Source organism: Pelodiscus sinensis, chromosome 3, assembly GCF_052426305.1.
Source record: "Pelodiscus sinensis isolate ZL-2025 chromosome 3, ASM5242630v1, whole genome shotgun sequence".
NCBI classification, from domain to species: domain Eukaryota; kingdom Metazoa; phylum Chordata; order Testudines; family Trionychidae; genus Pelodiscus; species Pelodiscus sinensis.
The window spans coordinates 35,489,233-35,503,557 of record NC_143054.1 but is presented as its reverse complement, the minus strand read 5'-3'; the positions used below and the strand labels follow the sequence as shown (position 1 = coordinate 35,503,557).

The following is a 14,325-nucleotide window of genomic DNA, read 5'->3' as shown; positions in this document are numbered from 1 at the left end:
GACCTCACCGGTCCCCAAAGAAACACTTCACTTCAGTCCTTACTTCAATTCTCATTTTCTCCGAGCTGAGTCAAAAGCATTATAACATGTAATCACCTGATCCCCCTCCACCATATGCCCTCTCTGGAGACTCCAACTTTGAACAATCCCTGGAGCTTAAATGGGCTATTTAAGTAAAACATATTTGCTCCACCTGCACTTCCAAGTCAGCACTATCTTATATGATATTTTTAATGTGGAAATAGGATGTGACATCAACAGAGAGAGGAGATAGGACAACCTAATGAATGCAAACCTCTGAGGAGGCTACTACTGAGCACATCACCCCAAAATACATAACACTCTCGCTAAACTCCAGCTATGTCTATCAATGGGAACTTTGCAAATACTGTCCTAGTTAAAAGTGTAATTAAGGACAGAGTAATATGTTACTTAGCTAACTATAAATTCTATAACCGGTTAAAACCATTAATCTATCAGAACTTTATAAGGGGTGAATAAACAGTTATTAGTGACATGTAGGTATAGTTCATTAGCACAGAGAGTTTTGGAAAACAAAATTCTGCAGTTCTCGTTTGTATTAGAAACTACGGAGAAGTGGGCACTTTCCAAACATTCAGCAATAGATGATTCCTGCCCCTCAGCAAGTAGGGATGGATGGCTGATAGACAGCATTCAGAGAAGAGAAATAATAAAAAGAATATCATTAAATATCAATGAGATTCATTACAGGCAACCTATTAGGAGTGGATTTTTATGTGAGACTTAAAAGTGGATGGTATATGGGCCTTGCAGACAAGTTCAGACCAGTCAAGTCATGTACAGAAGGTTGTGTGAAGAAAGCCATAGAAGTGATTGTTTGAGAGACTGACAGACGTGAAAAAACATAGTAATGTTCATGGAGGTGACACAAAAGTTGACAAGCAAATTATAAGTAGGGGTAGGCTGATTATTATAAACCCACAGAGCTTAAACTTCAAACAACGCCAGATGGGGAATCACTGGAGAGATTCAAAGAAGGGAGTATCAGGATCTGTTCATCAAACAAGGAAGACGAGATCAGCAACTACATTTTTTAATCAACTGGTGAGGGACAATGAGTGTATATTAGGGAATCAATAGGGAAGGATCTTGAAGAAGTCTTACAAGCTTGTAGTCTTGGTATTACATTTTACTTCTCTCTCCTTCTCTCCCTATTTTCCTATATCCAATCATATCACTAAATCTTGCCACATATTCCATCTTAATAGTTCCAAAGTCTGTCCCTTCCTCATTGCTAAAACTATTCTTCATATCCTTATCATTATCTCCTTGATTATTGTAACCTTCTTGTCTTGCCTTAGACCTCTCATTTCTCTCTCAGCCAGCATGCCCCAAATTCTACTGCAAAAATAATAATCTCCCACCATGCTGAACACCTCATCCTATGCTTGGAATTTCCTGAATGGCTTCCCTTCTACCAGTTCATACTGAAATTCCTTATCACCCATAAAGGTTCCTTTTAAAATTTTATCATAGCTACATTTCTACTCACATTTTCCCTTTTTGCTCCACTGCTGCTGTCAGAATAATTTACCAGAAGTGAACAAATCATCTACATACAATATTAGCAACAAAGCACAGAAAAAATAAAACACAGTGAGTATCATTTATTTAGTTAATAAGTGAAGACAATAGTATAGTCTTCATTTTTGACAGCTGTATTTACTTTCTCTGTTGCAGGCAAAATAATAGAGAGTTAATGCAAGGCAGAATAAAAATGTGAATTAGGTGTTATGAATAAGGTCTAAATTACCTGTGATTAGGTGTTTTGGGGGGAGATCTGGGTTTGCACACTGCCTAAAGAATCTCTACCAAATACTAAGTATCTGAAATTGAAATAAAAGACTTCAAAGCAAAACAAATCCAGTTGTCTAAGAGCAATACAATTAATTTTTGTCCTACTTTTAGCTTCAGAATTTGAAGTTACTTTATTACCTAGATAATACTGCACCACTATTTAAAAAAGATTGTGGCAACATAGATGTCATTGACCTAAAACACAAAGTAAATAACCCCAAACATTCCAAAAACAGTACTTCTTTTTATGAAACAGGAAGGATAGAACATACAGAAAGATTACTCTCTTAAATTTTGTGGTAGGCAGAAAAAACTGATTACTTACCTGTACTGTAATTATTGCTCTTCAAGATGTGGGTTCAGATGTGTATTCCATCAAGGTGTGCACATGCTCAACACAAAGTGGAGAACTATGCCCCTAATTCAGTTAAGGAGCCCTGATTGAGACCTGTTCACAAAACTGAGGCTTCTTGTTGTCCTTTGTTGCAAACAGATCAATAGCAGGAATGTGCATTCCCTGAAGATGAACCACTTCACACTGCTTTCTAGACACCATTCAAGATTCTGGGAGAAACTCCTGATAAGCTGACCATCCAAGTAATTCTGGGCTCATCCTAAAAGAACGCCTGAGGGAATGATGCTCTATTTGATGCAGAACTGCCAGAACTTCATTGACTCCTGGCAATGCTGGTTGGAGCAGGCTCCTCCCTAGCTTCCTCTTATAAAACATTACAGTGATGTTGTTGGCAAATATATTAACCACTGTGTTCTTGATCTGTACTCAAAATGCTCGGTAAGGATTATAAATAGATTGATAGTGAGAACAGCTTCATGCTCTGTCCAAAAATCTTGAACATTCAATATCCTCAGATGGCCTCCCCAGCCTATTGTGAAAGCATGGGTATCCACGGTTCTGGTCATAAAAGGATAAGCAGAAGGAACATCTTTGCAAACATTGCTGCAATAATATTGCTGCTGTTGCTACTGACCTCTATAATAATACCTCTCTGTGGCGGGGGTATAAATCCCAAATGAATGTAACATAACATGGATTCTGTAGTCAACTAAAGACAAAGTAAAAAGAGCCTTATTAAAGGCTATGTTAATAATGGAGGAAGGATGTTAAAAAAAGAATTCTGCTGACAAAGTCATGTTATTGATCAGGAATCCACTGCCAAGTTTCATCTTATTCAACTGCCATGTCTCATCCATAAAATACAGAGAGACAGAGGAAAGGGAAAGAATTTTCATTTGGATATTATAGATTCAGGATCTGAATAAAAATGAAGACAAATAAATCGGGGAAACTCAGGAGGGAATAGTTTAAAAGTGTGTGTTTTAAACCTTTCACTGAAATGTACTAACAGTTGCGTTCAGCATTATCTCAATGACTGTACATCTTTGTTTCTATCATAAACACCAGAAAATAAGTGATGTTAAATATATTTGTAATACAGATAGTGCTGCAATTGACTTCATCATTTCATAGAATCACAGAACTGGAAGGAACCTCAAGATGTCATCTAGTCCAGTCCCCTGCATTGGGTCCTTCTCTTCTTCTTGTTTTATAACTAATAAATGCTTTTTTTATGCATATCATTAGCCAATAAAAAACAACATGGAATTAAATCAGTTTTAACTGATGGCATATTTACATAGATACAACACATAAGTACAAATTATGGGGAGAATGTATATTTCAGGGGTCAGCAAACTTTCCGAAGTGGTGTGCCAAGATTTAACCCTCCTGCCTAAAGCCATGCCATTCTCCCAGGAGGGGAGAGGGGCTCCTTCCATGGCACACCCTGTAAACCACCTGGGTCAATGCAAACCTTTCCATGGACCACCCATTGCTAAACTCACTGTTAAATTACATAATTATACCCAAGCCATTTTGCAAGTGCTGCAGCTAGAAAGAACGGTTTAATTTAATTTATTAAACAGACTAAGTGTTTTAACTTTCTCATGTTAGTTTATCAAACTTCATTTTAAATAAAATAAAATATTAATTTATGTCCAACACAAAAGATATCAATGTTTTATTTTATGCAGAAGTGGGGAACCTTTTTTGAGTTGGGGGCCACTGACTCAAAGAAAAATCAGTTGGGTACCACACAAGGGAGAAAAAAAAACTCCTCCAAAACCCCCCAACTCTCACTGATATGGCACCCAACTGAGACACCTCACTCTTCTGGCACCAGACTCATGCGGCAAGGGGAAGGGACTTAGAGGACTGAGGTGCAGGGCTTCTCATAGGAAAGATTTACTTTTCTGGGGTTCTAGGGTTAGTTGATTTTGGGGACCCTCTTAGACTCTGAGGTGGGGACCAAAATGAGGGGTTCAGTGTGCAGGACAGGGTTTCCAGCGAGTGGGATAGGGATGCAGGATCTGGATGGGAGTTGAGGTGCAAGAGGGGATGAGGAGGGAAGGTTCTAGAAGGGAGTTTGGTGGCAGGAGAGGGTAGTGGGGTGGGGATACAAGAGGGAGTTTGGGGGCAGGAGGGGTTGAGAGACACAGAAAAGGTGAGAGGGTGAGAATACAGCCAAACAGCTGCACATCAAAACACTTGTGGCTGGCTGATTATTGTGCAAACAGGCTGAAATTCTCATTCACACAGAATGTTAAGGTGCAAAGAGATTCATGCTGTGATGGAGGGGGAAGGGAGGCAACAGAGTGGGGAGTAAAGGGAAGTACAGCTTCTGCAAAGCAAACTTCTATCCCCCCTCACCCAGACCTCAGAAGGCAGAGCTGTTGCTGCACAGCTGTACCACCTAGCTCATGAGTGAGAGGCCTGCCCGTTAGGACTCAGACCTTTCAGCTGCAGGTGTTGCCTGCAGCCATTACCGGGGCAGCCTTAAAGTCAGGAGGCTGCCGGTGGCGGGCCGCCCTGAAGAGGCGAGCCAAAGGGGACTGCCCTTTTCGGGGAGCCCGTCGGGGGCAGACCAAGGGCAAGGGTGTGTGCTGTGATGGTAGATTATAATTGAGTGTGTGTTTGTGTGTGCTGGTAAGAGCAGCACACTTGGTTGTGTGGTGGCCTATTCAGTCCCTGGTGAGAGCAGGGAGGGCAGGCGAGGGTTTTTGGTGAGAGGAAGTTCCCTTTAGCTACCCAAACTGAAGGTGTGTATTTGTTCTGCCCCCCCATTCCCCACCGCCAATATGTGGTTTGGCACAGATGGGGTGCCTAAGGAGGAGGGCTCAGATGGCGTCGTGGCAGTTGTGACAGGTAGGGGAAGATGTGGAAGTAAGATCCGGACTGGCCACCCAAGGGGAATGAGGCTTAGACAGTTATGTGCTATTCCTTTTTCCAGTCCTATTCCCAGCCTTAAAAATTTTGGGAACTTTAATATCTGGCCATCAGCCCTGAAGCTGCTGTTGCTGAATGCCAGGTCAGTATCCCAGAAGACAGCTGTCATCCACAATTTAATTCTGAATGAAGGGTCTGACCTGGCTTGTATCACTGAGACCTGGCTGAGAGTGGAGGGAGGCGTCATCCTTTCCCAATTGTGCCTGGCTGGGTTCTCAGTACAGCATCAGCCGCGGCTTAATGGTCGGGGAGGTGGGTGGCAATTGTCTATCGAGATTCTATCTCACTGGCTAGGGCTGTAGTCCAATAAAGTGTCAAATTCGAGTGTCTGTACTTGACATTGGGTGGCTGGGATAGGCTGGGTATGCTGCTTGTTTACTGCCCACCTCGCTCTATGGCAGATGCTCTGCTCGAGCTGGCCGACGTGGTCTCGGACATGGCATTGAGGATGCCGAGGCTTTTGGTCTTGGGGGACTTTAATATCCACGCCAAGGTTGTTCTGTCTGGTCCGGTCCGAGATTTTATGGATACCATGACCACCCTAGGATTATCCCAAGAAATAACTGACCTAACACATGTTGCAGGTCATACATTCGATTTGGTTTTTTGGACTAAGGGTGATAGAGTTCTTGGGATAAGGTATGTGGCTATACTCCCTTTGTCATGGACTGATCCCTACCTGGTCAAGTTTAGACTAAGGGATGTGGCTATACTCCCTTTGTCATGGACTGATCGCTACCTGGTCAAGTTTAGACTAAGGGATGTGGCTATACTCCCTTTGCCATGGACTGATCGCTACCTGGTCAAGTTTAGACTAAGGGATGTGGCTATACTCCCTTTGTCATGGACTGATCGCTACCTGGTCAAGTTTAGGCTATCTGCTGACCTTCCCCTCCACAGAGGCGAAGGACCAATTAAGATGATCCGCCCTCGGAGGCTGATGGATCCGGAGGGTTTTCTGAGGTCCCTGAGGGATTGTTCAGCCATTATGGCAAATGGTCCTGTAGATACATGGAACACCCAGGTAGCCCGGGCATTTGATATGATTGCTCCTAAGCGCCCTCTTCAGACCAGTCAAGCCAAGTTTGTTCCCTGGTTTTCTAGGGAGCTGATGGCAGCAAAATAGTCTGTGCAACGGCTAGAACACAGCTGGAGGAGAACTAGAGCTGAGTCTGATCGACTGCGGGTTAGAGCTGAACTGCGAGCTTACCCAGTGGCGGTGCTGACAGAGAAGAAAAGCTACTTCTCCACCCGTATCGCATCTGCACAATGCCGTCCAGCGGAATTGTTTCGAGTAGTACGAAGCCTGTTGCAGTCTGGCACTCATGGCGAAATAGAGGAGTCTTTGGCCCCCCACTGCAATCTGTTTGAAAAGCATTTTGCTAATAAGATCGCCCGCATCTGGTTGGATTTAGACTCTGGTTGCTGTGTAAGTGGGGCACAGAATGTGTTGAGTGCACCACCCAGTCTTTTTTCTCTGGATCAGTTTCAGCTATTGCAGACTGAGGATATGGACAATGCGCTTGGAGGAGCACGATCGACTACGTGCTCACTTGACCTCTGCCTTTCATGGCTTATTAAATCTAGCCAGGAAGGGATAACTGGCTAGGTCCAGGGGATTATTAATGCATCTTTTAGATTTGGTATGGTTCCTGATGCCTTGAAAGAGGCAGTGATAAAACCGTTACTCAAGAAGACCTCGCTGGACCCACATGACGTAAATAACTATCGCCCAATTGATAATATTCCCTTCTTGGGCAAGGTACTCGAGCGAGCGGTGGTGCTGCAACTCCAAGCTTTCTTGGAAGAAACAGACTATAGTAGACTTCCGATAATCTGGCACCTTTGGGACCCAGGTGGTGCCGGATTATCAGAAATGCCGGCCTATCAGGAGGTACTCTGGTAGGGGCGGGTCTCGTCGGAGGGGAACAGCGCCGCAAGGGCCGAACCCTCCGCCATTTTAGAAGAAGGCAAAGCCTGCGAGCTGCGGAAGCAGAGAGGAGGAGAGAGGCAGGAGCCACTTCAAGAAGTTCTAGTCAATTACACTGCCTCTGCTGGATCAACAGGCTCTCAATCTACCTTTCCCCTCTACTGCCTGGGGCGGGGGTACGGGATAGGCGGGTGGGCGAGGGGGTTCTGAACCCTCCCTCCTGTTACAGGGAGGCAAAGCCTGCGAGCGGCGGAAGGGGAGAGGCGGCAAGAGGCAGGCAGCTGCATTCAGGAAGTTCAAGTCAGATACGCTTACTCCAGCTGCTCCACAGCCGACAGGCTCTCAGTCTACCTTTCCTCTCCACTGCCTGGAGGGGGGGGGGCCAGGAGAGGGTAGGGTCGGCGGGTGTGTGCTGAACCCTCCCTCCTCTTGCAGGGAGGCAAAGCCTGCAAGGGGCAGAACCGGAGAGTGGGCAAGAGGCAGGTAGCCATGTTCGGGAAGTTCTAGTCAATTTCACTGCCCCAGGCTAGATCCACAGCCAACAGGCTCTCGATCTACCTTTCCTCTCTACTGCCTGGAGGAGGGGGGGCAGAGGAAGGTAGGGGTCGGCGGGGAAGGGGGCGGAGGTGTGCCAAACCCTCCCTCCTGCTGCAGGGAGGCACAGCCTGCAAGCGGCAGAACCAGAGAGGGAGGGAGAGGCAGGCAGCTGTTTCAAGAAGTTCTAATCAATTACACTGCCCCGGCAACAGGCTCACAATCTGCCTTTCCTCTATACTGCCTAAGGGGGAGGAGGGCAGTGGGAACGGGTAGATCCGCAGGTGACAGGCTGCTGCTGAAACTCACAAGGGAGGGGAGATGATCTCTTGTGAGACTGAGAGCCTGTCGGCTGTGGATCCAGCCGGAGTAAGTGTAACTGACTAGAACTTCCTGAATGCAGCTGCCTGCCTCTCGCCGCCTTTCCCCTTTTGCCGCTCGCAGGCTTTGCCTCCCTGCAACAGGAGGGAGGGTTCAGCACTCTCCCCCCCCCTGCCCGCCGACCCGCTACCCCAGGCAGTAGAGAGGAAAGGTAGACTGAGAGCCTGTCGGCTGTGGATCCAGCCCAGGGCAGTGTAATTGACTAGAAATTCCTGAAGCAGCTGCCTACCTCTTGCCCCCTCTCCACCACCCTGCAACATGACGGAGAGTTTGGCGCTCCTGCCCCTGCCGCCAACCTCGGTCCCTTCTCCTCCCTCTCCCCTTCCCCTCCCGCCCCCCAGAGGCAATAGATAGAGCAAAGATAAATTGCAAGCCTGTTGCCTGCAGATCCAGCCGCAGTTAGTGTAATTGACTAACAACTTGAAGCAGCTGCCGGAGCACTTCCGGGTTGCAGTTGGTGCCGGACCATCAGATGTACCGGACCACTGGATGCCGGAACACCAGAGTTTTACTGTACTTACATCCATTTCAGTCTGGCTTTAGGCCTGGTTTTGGAACTGAAACAGCCTTGGTCGCCCTGGTAGATGATTTACGCCAGGAGATAGACAAGAGGAGTGCATCCCTTTTGATTCTCCTAAACCTCTCAGTGGCTTTTGATACCATTGACCATGATATCCTTCTGGGACGCCTGGCAGAGTTGGGTATTGGAGGCACTGTTTTGCAATGGTTCCGGTCCTACCTGTCGGGACGCTTTCAGAAGGCGGAGCTAGAGGATTGCTATTCGACCCCATGGCGATTCTGCCATGGGGTCCCGCAAGGTTCCATCTTGTCCCCTGTGCTGTTTAATATCTACATGAAGCCGCTGGGAGAGGTCATAAGGAGTTTTGGAGGACAGTGCCATCACTATGCAGATGACATCCAACTCTATTTCCCTGTGACATTAGAACCACATTAGGTGTGGCAGTGACAGATCTAAATTGGTTTAAGGAGGCAGTGATGGTTTGGATGAAGTCAAATAAGCTGAAGTTGAACCCAGATAAGACTGATGTCCTGTGGATCAGGAGGCCATCTGTTCGTGAATGTACCATGAACCTGTTCTAGATGGGGTTACTCTCCCCCTGAAAGAACAGGTACACAGCTTGGGAGTCCTCCTGGACCCTTTTTTAACATTTGAAAATCAGATTTCTTCATGGCCAGGAGTGCTTTCGGGCAACTTCGTTTGATCCACCAGCTGCGACCCTTACTGAACAAACATGACATGGCCACAGTGATCCATGCTCTTGTTATATCCCGACTGGATTACTGTAATGCACTGTATATGGGGCTGCCTCTAAAGAGCCTTCAGAAACTTCAACTGGTCCAGAATGTGGCTGCTCGAGTTTTAACTAGCACTAGTTATACGGAGCACATTATGCCAGTGCTTAAGCAGCTGCACTGGCTTCCGGTATGTTTCCGGGCACAATTTAAGGTTTTAGTTATGACCTATAAAGCCTTAAATGAGCTGGGTCCAAGGTATCTGAAGGACCATCTTTTCCCATATGAACCTGCCCGGGGACTGAGGTCAGCTGGGAGGCTTTGCTTCGTGTTCCCCCACTTGTGGAGATAAGATTAACTTCTACGCGTAACAGGGCATTCTCAGCTTTTGCTCCCAGGCTGTGGAATTCTCTTCCTCGGAATATTCGCATGGCACCAACGCTAGCATTGTTTCGGCATCAGGTTAAAGCCACCCTTTTTACTCATGCTTTATTAATGTTTGAGTCTGTATGTGTGTGTTTCTCCTCTCTCTATATTTTTAGCTGGTTATGTCCCTCTGAGGTCTCATTTTAAATTCTCATATTTTAAATTTTTATATATATTTGTATGTTTTTTATTTGTTCTTGAATATTTTAAATAGAAAGGCGGGGTAAAAATATTTAAATAAATAAATACATACATCTTCCCTCTGTTCCAGCCTCACTCTCCTCAATCCCAGGATACCCCCCCCACAGCCTGATCCCCTCACATTACCCCATCCCTCCCCCAGAGTGAAGCCCCTGCCCTGTCCCATACTCTCCCTGCATCCACCTTCACCCTGCCTCCTACCTCGCATCCCAGATCTCCTCAGCATACTCACCAGCTGGGCAGCAGCACTGGGACACTCAGCCCACGGAAGCACCGCTGGGGCGAGGAAGGGCAGTGGGGAGGGGAGGGACATGACAATGACTTCCCTGCTTAGATCAGCCCTTTGCCGAGGGCTTACCCCTCACCTGCAGGCTCTGGCTCCGGGCACAGCAGGGAGCTGGGAAGGGGACCTCTCCGACCGCACACACTTCGCAGGGAACAGTGCGGCACAGCCTGGGCCTGGCGCCCACGTGTGACCAGCCACCCAGCTCCAATCTGCAAAGCAGGCCCAGCCCTGCCCCCTGCCAGAGCAGAAGGGCAGGGCGTGTTAACCCCTTAACTTACAGGAGCTGCACACCCAGGCCAGGCAGGGACAGCCACAGGGCACACATGTGTGTGTCTTCTGTCCCAGCGGGAACCTGGAGTTGGTGCTCCAACTTGCAGCTGCACAGTTGAGGCTCGAGCTGCAGCATGGGCTCCCTGCTGCATGGGGAGGGGAGTAGCAGAACTCCTGCCCCGCGTGCCACAGATAATCAGCACATGCCGTAGGTTGCCAACCCCCAGTAGAGTTATTTCATAGCTGAGTCCTATATACACCACGAAATTTGAATGTATATATTATAATTATACAAATTTGAATTATTTCATAAGTATATTTTAATTCATAAAGTAGTTTAAAAGGGTGCAAGTGAAAGCACTTAAGAGTGAAGTTCATTATTTCTATACAGTGTATCTGGATAGATAGATAGATAGTATTCAGTATTTCAAAGGCTGCAGAAGTTAAGTTTTCCCATACTATAAAAATCAGTATTGGAAGGACCAACACCAAAGGGCGTATTCATGGGAGAAATCCACGCCAATTTTAGTTGGAGGTTCTGATTACACGAATGGGCCAGTATTTTATTGACTATATTTTGCTATTTTCCTCAAATTAGGAGAAAATAGTGCTTCCAAAACCTAAATAACTAAAAAATATTTTACTCATATGGCATGTGAGGGAGTGAGAGGAGGGCCTGGCAAAGCAGGGGCTAAACAAAGCCTTTTTGCCTAGCTAGCCCCGCCCCACTTTACCTGCAGCCAGTCCCAGGCTTAGAGGGAAGATAAAGGAAGAGAGCTTGGCTCAGTTAGCTGCTGACCAGCAAGGAGACAACCGGCCTCTAACCCCACCCAGCACAGGACAAAGGAGAGGGGGAAACCTGCTAGAAACCCCCACTGAGAGAAAAAATCTGGACACTTGGGGCCATGCCCCAAACTTAAGGCCTGGAGTAACATAGTGGGCCAGAGTTCCCTGGGGCTCCCACGGCAGTGGTTTGCACCCATTTCCCACCAGTTAATCCTAGGGCCTAACCACTAGGCCACTCCCCTGCCAGGGAGACCCGAACACATGGCACAACGATTAAAATTGCTATAAAGCTTGGAGCAGCAGCAATGAAAGCGTTTCCATATATAACATTTTTAATGACCCTGTGATATGGTTTATTTGGTATAAAATACAATATAAAAACAAAACAAAACCAATAGAAAGAAAATATTGTTTGAAACTTTGGACAAATCTGGAAGAAGTATATGTGAAGATGAGGAAATAGTACAGGTGTAGACTAGTATTTTCAAAGCATTCTATGGGATTTGGACTCCAAACTCCTTTAAAAATCCCATACTTAACAGATACTTTGCAAATCCCTACATAGATTTCTACTGTAACTAGCAAGTGTTTGAAGTTGCTATCAACTGTGCCTGGATTCAAACCATCAATATAGCTGTGAAAGGCTCAATATTATTTTAGCAAATGCCAAACCCACTATGTATATTGATAAATATTTGTTGATATATATAGTGCCCAGATCTCCAATCACAATAGCTAGAAATCACATTTAAGATTTTCAAAATAGTGTGATACCTGAGAATGTGAATACATTTAGATTAGGTTTTTCCTCATTTCCATGTTTAATTTTTCACTTTTGATATAAAAATAGTGACATTAACTTACAGATATTTTAGATTTTCCAGGTCTTCAAAAGCCCCACTAGGTATTCTTTTAATTTGATTGTTGTTTAAAAGCCTAAAAAAGAAATGAAAACATTATATTTCTTAATTCACAAATTGTTAAAACAATTTCCAATTGAAAGAAATCAGAATGTCAGGCTATATGACTGAAAGTTTATACAAGCCAAGCATCAAAAACTAGATTAAACAAAAATAAACTAACGACACATCAGGAATTGTTACCAGAAGTACAGTAATGAGTTTGTGCCTTCTATTTTAAATCCAAATGTACTTAATATGTCCTTACAAAATCACGTATTTAAATGCTCTGCTAGATTCAGGTGAACATGTTCAGAATCTTACAGGATCAAGTCCTTAAAGAACCAAGATAGCAATTTAAGAAAAAACACCTAACACGTATATAGTTTGGCTACATGAAAGTACCAAAAAGGGTAAGAACAGGGAAAAATCTCTTCACCGAATGCCACTCTAGACTATGGCCTGGAGAGTAGATGCTGTTCCTTTGAGATGCCTATATTGAGGTATCCCAGCCATAGTTACAACTAACAAACCGTCCCTTGGTACTCCTCAGTCCTTTCCTCTATGACAGCTCATAACATGGTGGAATAGCATACTCAACACAACTTTTCCCTCATCCCCAGTGCAAACAGAATGTTGGCCTCTGAAGAGAAAACTTCAGGTTTGAGAGATTCCTCCTTATTTAGGCTATATACTCCTTGCAGAAGGGACCAGGCTTTTCTTAGGTGTTTGTTGTAGTGCCTTGCACATTGTGGGTCTGATGCATGACAGGCAGTCCTAGGTACACTTTCAATAAAAATAATAATAATGATCTAAAAACCACTACCATCAAAAGACTTCTTATCAGGCTACAAATGAATTGCTAAAGAAAACTGTAGTGTTCATTTCCTAACAATACCATGAATGTCAGCAAATAAATTCACCTGCCGCTTGTGCATGAGAAAGTTGACAGTCAAGTAAGCACCATTCATTTAAAAATGAAAATCCCCATAACTCCTTCTGAGGTTTCAGGTGAACAGAAACAGCAAATGTATTCAACACACCTGTTTCAAATTTCATGTTTCAGGGGCAATGCATGAAGACATTAAACTAAATGGATTGCATGTATGTTATTATTTGTGTCATTGCCACTGGTGTTTGTTATTCCTGACACAGTACTCCAAACCTTTAGAGGACTCACCTCTTTCCTCAAGACCTGCGACAGGGAGGGACAATGGGGACAACTACCCTGGGGCCCAACAAGTCAGAGGGGCCCGGGGCTCCCAGCCACTGCCACTGCTACAGTGGCAGCATCAGTGGCCAGAGCCTTGGGCCCTTTAAATTACTGCCGGAGAGCTACATTGCATACTCCAGGTAGCTCTAAGAGCTGGAGGTGGGGCTGGCATGGCACACTCTGGGTGGCACAAAGGGCCAGATGCTCCCAGCCCCACCTTTTCCACTCAAGGCCCTGCCGCTTCAGAGGGCCCCCCCACCTTGCCCAGGGGCCTTTGGAGGCTGTCGTTGTCTCTGCCTTGCCTACAGCATAATTGGCTCAAGTCTCTGCTCCCAGATTGCCTAGAATGGAGAATGGAAATAGAAGAAGCTAGATACAAGAAGATAAAAGAACCAATAATTAACCAAAACTCGGTGACTGAGTGTTTGGTTTTACTTTCAGAAGAAAAAGCATCACAATCAGGGAGGTCCCCAAACTTCCCATTTCTACTGAAAGGGAAACCTTAAACACTGTTGGTGGTTGCTACGTCTAAAGGTGTCAAATCCAGGAGAGAAAAGCAATCAGGAGGCTGAGCAGAGATACCAGGTGAAGCTATCAAGAGCCAGCATAATTGCTATAGAGTGGGAGCATCAGATAGATGCCGAGATAAAGAACCCAGGGTTCATACTGCTGAGGTGAGAGGGGACAAGGGAAAGAAAGCTTTGTACTGTAAAATTGGCAGACAGCTCCCTGCCCCACTCCAGCTCCTGGCCCGCAGCCCCACTCCCAGGGAGTGGACTGCCACCCCGCACTATGGGCTGTGATGCAGAGCCAGCAGCACAGGTGGCAGCCGGACCCCCTGAAGCCGGGGGCAGGAGCCTGCGTGTAACTATTAACGGTAACTGATAAGCCCAGGCTTATTGCTTAACCATTTAAACAGTTATGCTATTACATCCCTAGTATTCCACACATTTTTAAATATGCAGTGGTGGGAAAACATCTGAACAATTTGGCTATAACTGG

The 14,325-nt window shown here is 45.5% G+C and overlaps 1 protein-coding gene across 2 annotated transcripts in view; it reads right to left on the bottom strand.

The window, feature by feature from the left end:
* The window catches only part of PXDN (peroxidasin), a 122,804-nt gene that overhangs the window by 77,361 nt on the left and 31,118 nt on the right, over nucleotides 1–14,325 (bottom strand). For both annotated transcript variants that reach the window (XM_006131038.5, XM_006131039.5), the window contains exon 3: nucleotides 12,076–12,147. In XM_006131038.5, coding sequence (XP_006131100.1) covers nucleotides 12,076–12,147 — 72 coding nt within the window. The remainder of the gene's footprint in view (nucleotides 1–12,075; nucleotides 12,148–14,325) is intronic.